Source organism: Piliocolobus tephrosceles, chromosome 5 (genome assembly GCF_002776525.5).
Source record: "Piliocolobus tephrosceles isolate RC106 chromosome 5, ASM277652v3, whole genome shotgun sequence".
NCBI classification, from domain to species: Eukaryota; Metazoa; Chordata; class Mammalia; order Primates; family Cercopithecidae; genus Piliocolobus; species Piliocolobus tephrosceles.
In genome coordinates this window covers 137863065-137878073 of record NC_045438.1, presented here as the reverse complement: position 1 = coordinate 137878073, position 15009 = coordinate 137863065, and the positions used below count along the sequence as shown (strand labels likewise).

General features: G+C 50.1%; 2 protein-coding genes and 1 long non-coding RNA gene across 10 annotated transcripts in view; 1 reads left to right on the top strand and 2 right to left on the bottom strand.

Moving 5' to 3' along the window:
• Positions 1 to 1428, bottom strand: part of C5H6orf136 (chromosome 5 C6orf136 homolog) — a 5720-nt gene extending 4292 nt beyond the window's left edge. The window contains 4 exon segments of the mRNA XM_023194417.3: positions 806 to 1015; positions 1017 to 1159; positions 1162 to 1351; positions 1354 to 1428. Of these exon segments, the coding sequence (XP_023050185.2) occupies positions 806 to 1015; positions 1017 to 1159; positions 1162 to 1351; positions 1354 to 1428 (618 nt within the window).
• Positions 256 to 1897, top strand: LOC113220168. The gene is made up of 2 exons (XR_003307093.2): positions 256 to 1057; positions 1339 to 1897. It is a non-coding gene; the product is annotated as an uncharacterized LOC113220168 (long non-coding RNA).
• The window catches only part of ATAT1 (alpha tubulin acetyltransferase 1), a 22614-nt gene continuing 9459 nt past the window's right edge, over positions 1855 to 15009 (bottom strand). For 3 of the 8 annotated variants that reach the window (XM_026448906.2, XM_026448905.2, XM_026448907.2), the window contains 7 exons: positions 8228 to 8273; positions 8045 to 8113; positions 6417 to 6488; positions 5652 to 5895; positions 2702 to 2781; positions 2567 to 2609; positions 1855 to 2206 (listed from right to left, as the gene is read on the bottom strand). In XM_026448906.2, coding sequence (XP_026304691.1) covers positions 2026 to 2206; positions 2567 to 2609; positions 2702 to 2781; positions 5652 to 5895; positions 6417 to 6488; positions 8045 to 8113; positions 8228 to 8273 — 735 coding nt within the window. In that variant the 3' untranslated portion in view covers positions 1855 to 2025. Of the gene's footprint in view, positions 2207 to 2566; positions 2782 to 3976; positions 5896 to 6416; positions 6489 to 8044; positions 8114 to 8227; positions 8274 to 15009 lie in introns of those variants that run through there. The other 5 variants (XM_026448902.2, XM_026448901.2, XM_026448904.2 and 2 more) reach the window with 3 other exon arrangements.

The window sequence follows — 15009 nt, the reverse complement described above, 5'->3', positions numbered from 1 at the left end:
GCGGGCAGAACACGAGGTCTAGGAGTTCGAGACCAGCCTGGCCAATATGGTGACACCCCGTCTCTATTAAAAATACAAAAAAATGAGCCAGGTGTGGTGGCTCGTGCCTGTAGTCCCAGCTACTCGGGAGGCTGAGGCAGAAGAATTGCTTGAACGCAGGAGGCGGAGGTTTCAGTGAGCCGAGATGGTGCCACTGCACTTCAGCCTGGTTGACAGAGCAAGACTCCGTTTCAAAAAAAAAAAAAAAAAAGATTCCAAAACTGGGGGCAGTTTCACCTCTCTTATCTCAAGAATCATGTAATACATACTTGATGAATGAACGAATAACAGGTTTTATTGTACTGTGGATTAAATGCTGTGGCCTGTACGTCTCCATGATTAAGTGTGCGAGGCAAATGTACAGAGAAAAAAGAATATCCAGCTGAAGCTAGGAATCTGAATTCTAGTTCTATCATGGAACTTCAGGCATTCTCATTCCCTATGCCTCCGCTTCCTACAAATGTCCTATAAACCAGGACAATAAAACCTGAGTTATGAGGCCTATATGAAATAATGAATGTAAACAAAACGTAGCGACCTAGAAAGCAGTACATAAATGGAAGCTATTATCATTTTGGGCCCCTTGAATGACAGACACAACCTCAGGAGACAGTTAAAGGCTGGCCTTCATTCTCCTGGGTTTACCGACGTTGAAACTGCAAGGGGAGGTCACCCAAAGTCAGGCCTCACCCGAGTCCCTCCGCTCCCAAGGAACCACCCAGGGGACCGTCTCACTCCAGGGAAGGCGGGCGGCCCGCTCGGGTACCTCGGTCCCCAACGGTGTCCCAGAGGCGCCGTCTCTGCTGGGGGCGTGGCCATCTTGCCAGCCCCGGCGCAGGGGCCCGAAGCGGGTGCACACTGGCCAGCCTTCCTGCCCGGACCGCTCTCCGAGTGCAAGACGCGCGGGCTGCTGAAGGCGCCCCGCGGGTCTGGTCTGGGCCGAGGAACTCCGGGACGGCGCCGCGGCCGGGCTGCGAAATCTCTCCGCCCCTGCCCTTCAAATCACCTCTAGGCACAGGTAACCGCGGAGAGTCGGGCGCAACGCAGACGCGCCCCGCTGCCTGGCCTTGACCCCGTCTGTCCGCCCTCAAACCTGGGAGGACCGAAGTCCTTACGCGCCAGGCCTGCAGCGAATCCCTCCCGCTCACGCTCCCGCGACCCCCAGCCCGTCCACGCGCTGCAGGGCACAGGTGGGAAGGGGCGGTGGGTGTCTCTGCGCCTGCGCGGAACCCAGCGCGCGCTCCGCCCCACGCACCGGCTCTGAGGAGGGTCTCTCCCCGCCCCCTCTCCTCCCTCCAGCTTCTGCTCCGCTCTCACCTGGGGTCGAGCCTGGTAGGCGCGGAGGCAAGGGCCGAGACGCCGGGCCGCACCCCGGCTGGGCTGGTACATGATCTTCCGGGAGTGGAGAGGGAGCCTCTGAGTCCGGCCTCCGGCCTCCTCACAGGGGTGAGCGCGCCCCGGAGCCGGCTTCGTGAAGGGGAAAGGAGGCCGGGACGGGGAGGGGGAGGGGGGGAGGGGGCTGAGGGAGGGAAACGGAGATGTCGCGCGCTTGCGCACTGCGGGCTCGAGGGAAGCGGCTGAAGCGCTGTCGGCAGTAAGCGCGCCTGCGCCCGCGGGCTCAGAGGTTGCCTGAGTGCGCCTGCGCAAGTTAGCAGTCCCCCCCGCACCCCCCACCCCACCTCTCTCCCCAGCGCTGTATTCACAGCTGAGGCCTTTGAGCAAAAAGCTGAGCAAAAACGGCTGAAGCCTGAACCGGGTGCAACGACAGTGAGGGGTGAAGTGGCTGAAATAATGAGTCAAGTTTTCCAAGCGCTCTTGTGATAAAAATAAATACTTTTATTGGTCTGGTTAAAAGATACAAATGACTTGAATCTGATAAGCCTGCTGAATGAATGAATGAATGAATCCATCTATGAGGGTTGGGCTTTGGCTGTTTCCTGTAGTAAGGGAGAAATAACACTTTGAAGATGTGAGACGGGGCTGCGGTCACCAAGGCCTGGTGCTGCGACGTTCCTGCAGGTTTCGAATGAACCTGGCGTTGAGTATGTCCCCACCCACTGTCCAGGACTGGGCTGGTGGAGCCGGGGCCGGGGCGTGTGGAGGAGCCCTGTGCACGGGCTTCTCCCCAGACCCATCCTGTGGCAAGGCCTGCTCCTCACTGGCAGACCTGGTAGGTGGGGAGATGGAGACTGGGTTATAGGAATACTAAAGAGAAAATTAAGATTACAGACTCTTCAAGGTTTCGGGCCAGGTTTTAATGTAGCACACATGATGGGTATGAGGCTGGAACCATTAGTGCTATGTCCAAATTTAAAACCTCCCAGAGAACCTGTATTCCAAAGGGAAGTACCAGAGTTGAACCTGTGGGGGAAAGGGGCTTGCAGGATGTAAGGTGGAAGGAATTGTGGGAGGAGCTGGTGTCCAGTTCATACAGTAAGATTTAGGAGTAGGCAATGAAGTGGCTAAGAGTGATGTTAGGGAGTCACATGGTGGTGGGAGGCTGTTAGGGGAGGGGTTTAGACCTCACCTATTCTTTGTTTCCTGTTCTCCCTGCTTGGAGTCTTGGTTGCCTGTGGAAATACCAGGCACGTGGATGGGAAGGCAGGAGTAGATAGTGAATGTGGCCTACTTGATTTGAGGGTAGGGAGGAGTGAATACTTACCTGTATTGGGGGATGAGGAATCCACCCCCCCATGGCGGCTGTAGCAGCAGCTTTGGGCTACCAGACCTGGGGGAGTCCCCCTGTAGAAGAAATGGGAGATGATGGGGAGGAGGCTACTGGATGAAAGATGGGTGGGTATGTAAGAATCAGAGGAGAGGAGTAAAAGGAATAGCACAGGAACAAAGAGAAGGGGGTAATTCTCATTCCTAACGGGTTTTAATCAAAGCTGTGTCCCAGAAAAGGGCAGGGGAAGTTGATTTTATACCCAAGATTTTCTGGAGCGCTTCTGATTTATTGCTCTATTCTTTCTAGTTGAGGTAATGTGTTAAATATATGGCTAGGTGTGATCCAAATCATGTCATAAGAACAGACTCACATGTGGTCAAAAATGTGTTGGATCAGGTACTCTGGTGTTTGGTTTGGAAGACAGGGTTACCTTAAGTATAAGATTCCTTAGACCAGGCTAGGTGCGGTGGCTTATGCCTGTAATCCCAGCACTTTGGGAGGCCAAGGCAGGCAGATCACGCGATCAGGAGATCAAGACCATCCTGGCCAACATGGTGAAACCCCGTCTCTACTAAAAATACAAAAACTAGCTGGGCACAGTGGTGTACTCCTGTAATCCCAGCTACTCGGGAGGCTGAGGCAGGAGAATCGCTTGAACCCAGGAGGTGGAGGTTGCAGTGAGCCAAGATTGTGCCACTGCACTCCAGTCTGGCAATAGAGCAAGACTCCATCTCAAAAAAAAAAAAAAGATTCCTTAGACCAGAGGGAAATAGGAAGTGACAAGCTGAATTTTGAATTTAGGAGGAAAAGGAAGGGGGCCTCTGTAAATAGGGTGACAGATTGTGTTACACTCTCAATGGAGGTAAGGGTTTGTCTTGAGAGAGATCCAGCGGTTTAGTGGAGCAGACGTCAGGTAATCAGAGAGGGAAGAGGAATACAGCTGGCAGGAGGTAATTAGTGGATCCAGAGATGTTGACATCTCGGCAAAGGCTGGCCCAGAGTAAAGGGTAGAAGTCACTAGGGAGAGCTGGAGGTTCCTGGAGGGAATGAGGGAGTAGATACAGAAGCCCACACACAGGGATCCAGCACCTACATGAAAGGAGACACAGAATCTGCAGGAGGACTAACAGTGCAGATGGGGATAGGCAGACACCAGACCCGGGAACTCTGAGGCTCCTGGGTAAAAGATGTGCAGATCTAGAAATGAGAGGGATGGAGGTCCTGAGGTCCCAGGAAAATAAGGGGTGACGCACAAATGAGGCTGACAACTTTTTTTTTTGTGATTCTTTTTTTCATTGAAAATGTCAATTTAGAAAACACAAAAGAATTCACACTTTATTCAGACAACACTGAGAGGGAGAAGAAAAGGGAAGAGTGAGTAGGGGAGAGGGGGAGATCCGGCTCCCAAGGATTTCAGGAAACACAGTGGGTACCTGATCTAGCACACATTCAAAGGGAGGGAGGGGCAGGGATCTAGCTATACTCTGGGCATGGAGCAGGGAAGGTCATCCTTGCTATGGAGAAGAGGAGAGAGGAAGGACAGAGGAAGAGTGGTCCCCCATCTTATCTCGACAATCTCACAAGACAGGAGTATATCAGCATCTAGCTACCAGGGAGGGATGGATGCAAGAGGGGATTCCAGGATCTAACAGATCCTCGAGACTCTGGATCTACTCTCAAGAAACAACCTCCCTCAGAGAATCTGGATCTGGGGGAAATGGTGGTGTCAGCCAGTCTCCTTTAGAGACCCCAAAGCAACACCGGTTTGGGGTTCCCTGACACCTACACAAAGTGTGGAAATGAGGAGTTTGGCAATGTTGAGTAGATCCCTTTGGGAAGCTGGTAAGTCCCTGTTCTACCTAACTAGACTGCTCTGAAGCAGAGCTTGCTCACTGGCGGCCATTTGCAGGCTCAAAGGGCAAGTGTGGCAGGCAGCACAAAGCAGTATTAGAGCCACCTGTAGACACTAGAGGGAATATGGGGTTTATCCCATGGATAAAATTCCTTAAAAAGTTTCCCTGACACAGGACGCCCTTAGACGTTTCATGGTGTTCTAAAGTTTGACAGCAAGCAAGAGTGTGCTTCTCTAGATAAATGTATGAGCCATCCAACCAAGAGGTCTGGCAACAGATCAGGCTGTCTGTGGGGAAAGTATTCAGAGCCCAAGTTAGGACAGAAGGGGTGCTTTTGTGGTAAGAAAAGCTACAAAGTGTTAGGCAATTTGAGACCCTGACATCCCTATTGTCTAAGAAAGTAGAAGAGGGAATCCTATGGGCTCTGTCAGGTTCCACTGGGTCCTACAGGATGCAATGGAAGAGTGGGTCTGAGGTTCTCAGGGAGGGGGTCTCTGCCCACCCCAGGTCTCCCAGGGAAGGGAGAGGGTAGCTGTCAGTATCGACTGTCCTCAGAGCGGGGAAGGGAGCTGTGGAAGGATGTTATGGATGGGAGGAAGGGAGTGGAGAAATGGGCGGGGGAGGGGGGGGAGAGAAAAACAGAGAAGTCAGAGGTGAAGAGAAAGCTAGGGAGAGAAATAAAGGAAACGCCCACTCCCTGCCTGCTTCGATGGACTCTTGGCACACAAGCCAGTGGCTCCCCACTCTGTCAGACACTGCCCCTTCCCCAGCAAGTATTAAGCAAAGATTTCCCCAATCTTAGAAGGCTCTGTTCCCCCAACTCGATGGATCTTGGTGTCCTTGCTACTGTTCCACACAACTCTCACATTAAAGCCAGGGTCCCTAAGCTCCATATAAGGTCCTATTCTGCTCCTTCACTGTATTTTTTTTCCCAGATCACTTGCACAGATATTTTTCGTGAAAGGTTTCAGGACCTCCCCAATCCACCCATCTTACTGATCCATCTCTCTGATAGATTCAAATTAACCTTTGTCATTTCTAACATCCTCTTTGATAGCTGTGAGGCTCCTTACCCCTTCAACTCCTATTACCTGGTGCGACGACGTTGGGCTGGGCTGCCCCCAGGGTCAGCAGCCAGCAGAAGGCGGGCGGTAGGGTGTGGGGGGCAGAGGCGCAAGGAACGCAGCAGCTCCTGCTCTGGCACAAAGGGGCGGAGGGGACCTCGTTCTGGTGAGTTTCCCAGGCTGCTGGATCGGGGGGGTGGGTGGGCTGGAGGTGTGGCACGGCGAGGGGCCCTGTTTAGGGGCCAAGGAGGCTCCACAGCTACCTTCAGAACTGGGGACAGGGAGAATGAAGAGCAAGACAGAAAAAGAAGAAAAAAGAGGGAAGACAGAGAGTCATGACAGTAAAGGTTTGGGTAGAAAAAAAGAGAAATCTGAGTCTTTTTTTTTTTTTCTTTTTTGAGACGGAGTCTCGCTCTGTCACCCAAGCTGGAGTGCAGTGGCACAATCTTGGCTCACTGCAACTTCTGCCTCCCAGATTCAAGCCATTCTCCTGCCTCAGCCTCCCAAGTAGCTGGGATTACAGGCACGTGCCACTGCGCCCAGCTAATTTTTGTATTTTTAGTAGAGACAGGGTTTCACCATGTTGGCCAGGCTGTTCTTGAACTCCTGGACTCAGGCGATCTGCCCGCCTTGGCCTCTCAAAGTGCTGGGATTACAGGCATGAGCCACCACACCTGGCCCAAGAAATCTGAGTCTTTAGAAAGAACGAATCCTTCCCCTGGGTCCCCTGAACATTCTCTTCCCTTGTTTAAGGTCCCCCAGGCCCAGACACCCAACCCTTGCCCCTCTTACATTCTCGGTCACTAGAGGAGTATGGCTTGATGTCTCCCTCTGCTCTCTTGGGTGGCAGCTTCCTTGCTGGAGCTGGTAGTGGAGGGGACACAGGCAGGGTAAGTGTAAGAAGACATACTTTGCACTCCTCCTCCCAGCCACTAGCCCACAACCCCAAACCTCTGCTCCCTGACACCACAGTTCCTCCTGGGAACTTGCAGGAGCAGCACCGTGGCAATGCCAGCACACCAAAAGGGAATTTGAGGGGAATGTGGAACACTTTTGAGGAGAGCCAGAAGGAGTAGGCCAAACACAGAGCTAGGGAGAAAGATCTAAGGGGAGACTCTGGGGACCTGGGAGATGCAGGAGAAGGGCAGCAAAGGGGAGCGAGCTCTTACTGTCGGTGCTGTCACGGCCCCCTGGGATTCTGGGGCAGTGGAATGGTCCCAGCCGGGCCAACAAGGACCCTGGGTTCCTCTGGATGAGATGGACAAAGCCCTTGGTTAATCAGGAATTGCTCTGGAGAGGTCAGGGGAGGTTTGGAAGGAGGCCAGAATCTCTCCTTCCTATACGAAAATGGGAAGAGACTGAAGTTTTATTAGGTTAAAAGAAAAAAAAAAAAGGATGAGGAGAAAATAAATATGGGCATCTGAAAAGGAGCTATCAGAGTAAACAGGCTGACGTTATGTCCAAAGTTCAGCCTCCCCCTCCTCACTTTTCTGCTTGCTCCCGGCTTTCCCTCTCAAGAGATTCTCTACCATGTATGTGTGGCAAATGGAAGACTTCTCAGCAAACTCACTTAAGCTTTATCCACAGCACCCTCCCCTGCAGGCCTGAGTCCTCACCATCTTTGTTGGCCCTCACTGTGTTTCACAGCCTGTGGTTCTGCGTGAGCTAAATGGGAGAAGCCTTGGAAACCAAAGCGAGTTGAGGTGCCTCTCAGTGCCTGACACTGTGATGCTCATAGCTGGTTACAGACTGCTCTTTGGATGGTGGTTACTCCCATTCCTGGCCACAGAGCCAGCTCAGGAAGGGGGCTCTTCTGTGCAAGCAAGCACTGTACAGCCGTCAGAAGTTGGTAAGGTGGAGGTGGTGAGGAAGAGGAAGGAGTGGGGCTCTGACAGTAAGTATGTGCGTGTGTGTGTGTGTGTGTGTGTGTGTGTGTGTGTATGGGATGGGGAATCTGGACAGCATTTTAGTGCCTCTGAGGTTTGGTTTCCCCATATCAATTTCATTATCTGGTTGGAAATGTTATAAATTCTGAGTGTTATCTTCTAAAACTAACATTTATATTTTGGGCCATTTGTATCACTATTTGACTGCAAATGGAAGGGCTGTTTGCACCAGTGTGTCCCTCATTGGCTGACAGAAGCCTGGGGTTTCCTATGTTGATGGATCTGAACTAGCAAGAGGGTCCATTGATATCAGTTGTCAAACAGGCTCCCAGTGAGCTTGCTTAGTTAAAAGTCTTGCCAAATATAAAATGCACTGAGCTCCCATGAGGGCAAAGGCAAACAGGCATGACTGCTGGAGGCTTGGGTTGCTTTAGAATTTTCCCAAATTGCCCACAGATGGCACTGTACCCGGTGGTGTCTAGATTAAGTAGCCATCACTGCACTACAGTTCCACCCCTTCAATACAGGCTTTACCAGTGGGCGTGGGATCGACTGCAGCAGCACGAGAGTGTCGAGTTGCCCTCAGAGAGGGAGCAGGGGGCCCTGTGAGGAAGGAAGCGGCGGGATCCCTCAGTGAGGGACCGGCAGGACCAAAAGTCCAGCTCTTTCCTTTCCCTCACCCCGACTACATGACCAACAAAAGGTGAGAAAACTTACGATGTTGATGGGCAAAGAAGCCTTCAAAGATCACAAAGTTGTTCACCTAGATGAAACAAACAAAATATAATCATGCATCACTTAATGATGGAGACACATTCTGAGAAATACGTCATTGGGTGACTTCATTGTGTGAACATCACAGAGTGTACTTACATAAATCTAGACACTATAGCCCACAACACACCCAGACGATGTTGTATAGCCTGTTGTTCCTAGGCTACAAACCTGTACAGCATGTTACTGTACTGAATGCTGGAGGCAATTTTTTTTTTTTTTTTGAGAGGCAGGGTCTCGCTGTGGTGCCTAGGCTGGAGTGCGGTGGCGCCATCACAGCTCACTGCAGCATCAACCTAGGCTTAAGTGATTCTCCCACCTCAGCCTCCCAAGTAGCTAGGACCACAGGTGCATGCCACCATATCTGGCTACTATTTTTTTTTTTTAACTTCTTGTAGAGATGGGGGTCTCACTATGTTGTCCAGGCCAGTCTCAAACTCCTGGGCTCATGCGATCCTTCTGCCCCAGCATCCCAAAGTCCTGGGATTATAGACATGAGCTACCGTGCTTAGCCAGCTGTAGGCAATTCTAACATAATGGTTCAGCAGATGTATCTATACTTACCTAAACATAGAAAAGGTACAGTAAAGGCCGGGCACGGTGGCTGACGCCTGTAATCCCAGTACTTTGGGAGGCTGAGGTGGGTGGATAATGAGGTCAAGAGATCAAGACCATCCTGGCCAACCAACATGGTGAAACCCCGTCTCTACTAAAAATACAAAAATTAGCCGGGTGTGGTGGCGCATGCCTGTAATTCCAGCTACTCAGGAGGCTCAGGCATGAGAATCGCTTGAGCCTGGGAGGCGGAGGTTGCAGTGATCCTGAGATATGTCACTGCACTCCAGCCTGGGCCACAGAGTGAGACTCCATCTCAAATAAATAAATAAAATAAATAAAAGCTAAAATTATGAATTATTAGAATGAAACGGGGAAGTCTTGACCTTGGGTTAGGCAAGTTTCTTTTTTTGTTGTTTGTTTTAGATGGAGTCTTGTTCTGTCGCCAGGCTGGAGTGCAGTGGCACAATCTTGGCTCACTGCAACCTCCGCCTCCCAGGTTCAAGCGATTCTCCTGCCTCAGCCTCCTAAGTAGCTGGGACTACAGGCGTGCGCCACCAAGCCCGGCTAATTTTTTGTACTTTTAGTAGAGACGCGGTTTTAGCATGTTGGCCAGGATGGTCTTGATCTCTTGACCTCATGATCCGCCCACCTCAGCCTCCTAAACTGCTGGGATTACAGGCGTGAGCCACTGCACCCAGTTGGCAGGTTTTTTTTTTTCTTTTTTTTTTTTTTTGAGACGGCGTCTTGCTCAGTCACCCAGGCTGAAGTGAGGTGGTGCGATCTTGGCTTACTGCAAGCTCCTCCTCCGGGTTCACGCCATTCTCCTGCCTCAGCCTCCCAAGTAGCTGGGGCTACAGGCGCCGGCCACTATGCCCGGCTAATTTTTTTGTATTTTTAGTAGAGACGGGGTTTCACCGTGTTAGCCAGGATGGTCTTGATCTCCTGACCTTGTGATCTGCCCGTCTCAGCCTCCCAAAGTGCTGGGATTACAGGCGTGAGCCACCGCGCCCGGCCGGCAAGTTTCTTAAATATGACACCAATGCACAAGAAACAAAAGAAAAAGATAAACTGTACTCTGTCAAAATAAAAATCTTTCAGGAGTTCAAGACCAGCCTGGCCAACATGGTGAAACCCCGTCTCTACTACAAATACAAAAATCAGTCCGGTATGGTGGTGCACACCTGTAGTCCGAGCTACTCAGGAGGCTGAGGCAGAAGAATCACTTGAACCCAGGAGGTGGAGGTTGCGGTGAGCTGAGATCGTGCCACTGTACTCCAGCCTGGGAGACAAAGTGAGACTCTGTCTCAAATAAAAATAAAAATAAAAATAAATAAATAAATAAAATAAAAATCTAATGCTTCATTTTTCACTAAGAAAGTGAAAAGACAGGCCGGGTGTGGTGGCTCACGGCTGTAATTCCAGCACTTTGGGAGGCCGAGGCAGGTGGATCATGAGGTCAGGCGATCGAGACCATCCTGGCTAACATGGTGAAACTCCACCTCTACTAAAACTACAAAAAAAAAAAAAAAAAAATTAGCTGGGCGTGGTGGCAAGTGCCTCTAGTCCCATCTACTCAGGAGGCTAAGGCAGGAGAATGCTGGGAACCCAGGAGGCGGAGCTTGCAGTGAGCAGAGATTGCGCCACTGCACTCCAGCCTGGGCAACAGAGCGAGACTCCGTCTCAAAATAAATAAATAAATAAATAAATAAAATAAAAAATTCAGCAGGGTTCCAAGGGGTGGGTAAAGTCAGGGGAAGACATGCTGGAGGCCAGGATGCTACTTTGGTAACCAGCAACTATTAATTTTAGAGTTACTTTATTATATTTTCACATTTAATTTGGCCTTCACAACAATCCTGGAAGTCACTATTTGAAAGATGGGGGGGGGGGGCTGGGCGCGGTGGCTCAAGCCTGTAATCCCAGCACTTTGGGAGGCCGAGACGGGTGGATCACAAGGTCAGGAGATCGAGACCATCCTGGCTAACATGGTGAAACCCCGTCTCTACTAAAAAATACAAAAAACTAGCTGGGCGAGGTGGCGGGCGCCTGTAGTCCCAGCTACTCGGGAGGCTGAGGCAGGAGAATGGCATGAACCCGGGAGGCGGAGCTTGCAGTGAGCTGAGATCAGCCACTGCACTCCAGCCTGGGCGACAGAGCGAGACCCCATCTCAAAAAAAAAAAAGAAAAAGAAAGATGGGGGAAGCTGGGTGTGGTGGCTCACGCCTGTAATCCCAGCACTTTGGGAGACTGAGGCAGGCGGATGACGAGGTCAGGAGATCGAGACTATCCTGGTTAACACGGTGAAACCCTGTCTCTACTAAAAATACAAAAAAAAAATTAGCCAGGCATGATGTCAGGCACCTGTAGTCCCAGTTACTTGGGAGGCGGAGGCAGGAGAATGGCGTGAACCCAGGAGGCGGAGCTTGCAGTGAGCCGAGATTGCGCCACTGCACTCCAGAATGGGCGACAGAATGAGACTCCATCTTAAAAAAAAAAAAAAAAAGAAAGATGGGGGGAAATACAGCCTTGGAGACATGGCTTCACTTGGCCAATGCCAAGTAGGTACAAGTGGCAGGGCTGGGCCTCAACTTTCAGACTTCTGATTCCAGTTGCAGTGTTTCAGCCAGGAAAATAGTGTAGTCATTAAGAGTTTACTCGGGACCGGGTGCAGTGGATCACGCCTGTAATCCCAACATTTTGGGAGGCCAAGGTGGGTGGATCACTTGAGGTCAGGAGTTCGAGACCCTGTCTCTACTAAAAATACAAAAATTAGCTGCGCATGGTGGTGTGCGCCTGTAATCTTAGCTACTCAGGAGGCTGAGGCAGGAGAATCGATTGCCCCCAGGAGGGAGAAGCTGTAGTGAGCTGAGATTGCACTACTGCACTTCAGCCTGGGTGACAGGTGAGACTCCATCTCAAAAAAAAAAAAGAGTTTACTGGGGGCTGGGCATGGTAGCTCATGTGGATAGCTTGAGCCCAGGAGTTCAAGACCAGCCTGGGCCATATAGCAAGACCTCATCTCTACAAAAATATTTTTAAAAATTAGCCATGCATGAGCTGGGCGCAGTGGCTCATGTCTATAATCCCAGCATTTTGGGAGGCCAAGGCAGGCAGATCACGAGGTCAGGAGATCGAGACCATCCTGGCTAACACGGTGAAACCCCATCTCTACTAAAAATACAAAAAATTAGCCAGGCGTGGTGGCAGGTGCCTGGAGTACCAGCTACTTGGGAGGCTGAGGCAGCAGAATGGCGTGAACCTGGGAGGCAGAGCTTGCAGTGAGTCAAGATCGCGCCACTGTACTCCAGCCTGGGCGACAGAGTGAGACTCCGTCTTAAAAAAAAAAAAAAAAATTAGCCAGGCATGGTGGCTCATACCTGTAGTCCCAGCTACTTGGGAGGCTGAGGTGAGAAGATCTCTTTTTTTTGAGACGGAGTCTCGCTCTGTTGCCAGGCTGGACTGCAGTGGCAAGATCTCAGCTCACTGCAACAACCTCCACCTCCTGGGTTCAAGCGATTCTTCTGCCTCAGCCTCTTGAGTAGCTGGGACTACAGGCATGTGCCGCCACACCCAGCTAATTTTTGTATTTGTAGTAGAGACAGGGTTTCACCATGTTAGCCAGGATGGTCTTGATCTCTTGACCTCATGATCCGCCCGCCTTGACCTTCCAAAGTGCTGGGGTTACAGGGGCGAGCCACTGCATACGGCCTTTTTTTTTTTTTTTTTTTTTTTTTTTTAACACAGAATTGCCCAAGCTGCAGTGCAATGGTGTAATCTCGGCTCCCTGCAACCTCCAACTCCCAGGTTCAAGCTCTTCTCCTGTCTCAGCCTCCTGAGTAGCTGAGATTATAGCTAATTTTTGTATTTTTAATAGAGATGGGGTTTCGCCATGTTGGCCAGGCTGGTAGGGAAGATCTCTTGAGCTTAGGAGGTAGAGACTGCAGTGAGCCATGATGTTGCCACTGCACTCCAGCCTAGGCAACAGAGCAAGACCTTGCCTCAAAAAGAAAAAAAAAACAAGTTCACTGGGTGCAAATGGCTATGGGTTCAAATGTGGACTCTACTATTTACTGGCTGTGTGAATTTGGTTAAGTCACTAATTTGTATAAACCCAAAATAGGTTTAATAATAGTACCTACCTCAAAAAGATGTGCAAGAATCCGCTGAGATGATGTATATAGATATCACATAGAGCCCATGAAATGTGAGTTGTTATTTACACTCTACACTGCTCTGGCCTTACATGTTAACTGAGTAATGTGTTTCATATCAAGTATTGTGCTCCAGGGCCAGGTGTGGCGGCTCACGGCTGTAATCGTAGCACTTTGGGAGACCGAGGTGGGCGGATCACTTCAGGTCAGAAGTTAGAGACATCTGGTCAACATGGCGAAAACTCATCAACATAAAAATTAGCCAGGTGTGGTGGTGGGCGCCTGTAATCCCAGCTACTCAGGAGGCTGAGGCAAGAAAATTGCCTGAATCCAGGAGGCAGAGGTTCCAGTTGGCCAAGATTGCGCCACTGCACTCCAGCCTGGGCAACAGAGTGAGACTCCGTCTCAAAAAAAAAAATAAAAATAAAAAATACTGTGCTCCTTCCACTGCTCTCTGCTGCCTCTTAATGGAAAAATATACCATAGGAAGAGCCTGCCTATCCCTTGCCTTGACCTTGCTGTAATGTCTACCAACCCATCCCCATCCTCCCCCAACAAGCACATGCTCAGCACTCCAGCCACACCATACTGCTTGTAGTACGCTGAAAGGTGGTTTATTTTTATTTATTTACTAACTTATTTTGAGACAGCGTCTCACTCTTGTCGCCCAGGCTGGAGTGCAGTCACGCAATCTCAGCTCAATGCAAGCTCCGCCTCCCAAGTTCACCCCATTCTCCTGCCTCAGCCTCAGAGTAGCTGGGACTACAAGCACCCGCCACCACGCCCAGCTAATATTTTTTGTATTTTTAGTAGAGATAGGGTTTCACTGTGTTAGCCAGGATGGTCTCAATCTCCTGACCTCATGATCCACCTGCCTCAGCCTCCCAAAGTGCTGGGATTACAGGCGTGAGCCACCGCGCCTGGCCTGAAAGGTAGTTTAATACCTTTCTGCTTTTGTTCATGCCAGTTCTCTACATAAAAGGCACTTTAGCCTTTTGTCCACCTGACAGACACTTGCCTTGTAAGATTAGACATGTCGTCTTTCTTTACCCAACCCCCAGCCCAAGGTAGCACTCAAATCCATGTCCTTATGCCTCCTCTGTAATCACGTCTATCAAATCATGTTACAATGGATTAACTGTCCATGTTCCTATCCAAGGCTAACTTGTCAACCAAATCCCACCCCCTCCTGCCCACTCAATGACATCACTTCAACAGTTCTCCCCACTTTGTCTGACATAATAATAATATTTTCTCTCTGTTGAATCATTCTAATGCTATTTGTTCTCCCATCTGAAAAGGATCAACTCTTTTGATTCACTTCACCCTCCAGCTCTTGTTCTATTTCTATTCCTCTTAAAGCAGGATTTTAAAAAGTGGCTTAGGCTTATTCTTGCTGCATTCCTAGCTTCTCAGTCTACAAGACCCACTGCATCCAGGCTTCCACACACCGCTGCACCAAAACTGCTCATCAAGATCACCAATGGCCTAAGGCAGATAAACCCAATAGTAACTTCTCAGACCTCTTTGCTCCTTGATCAGCAGCATTTGACCCAGTAAACTATTCCTTCTTCCTGGAAACACTTTGTTCAGTGGCCTTTCAGGTCATCTTACTTTTCAATTTTCTTTTCTTTTTGTTTTGAGATGGACTTTCACTTTTGTTGCCCAGGCTGGAGTGCAATGGCATGATCTCAGCACACTGCAACCTCCGCCTCCCAGGTTCAAGTGATTCTCCTGCCTCAGCCTCCCAAGTAGCTGGGACTACAGGCATGAGCCACCTCGCCTGGCTAATTTTGTATTTTTAGTAGAGATGGGGTTTCACCATGTTGGTCTTGAACTCCTGACCTCAGGTGATCCACCCGATTTGGCCTCTCAAAGTGCTGGGATTACAGGTGTGAGCCACCACACCCAGCCTCAGTTTTCATCTACTTCACTAGTCACTCTGTGGTTGCATTTGCTGGTCTTCTCTTCCTTCACTTTTTTTTTTTTTTTTTTTTTTTTTTTTTTTTTTTTTTT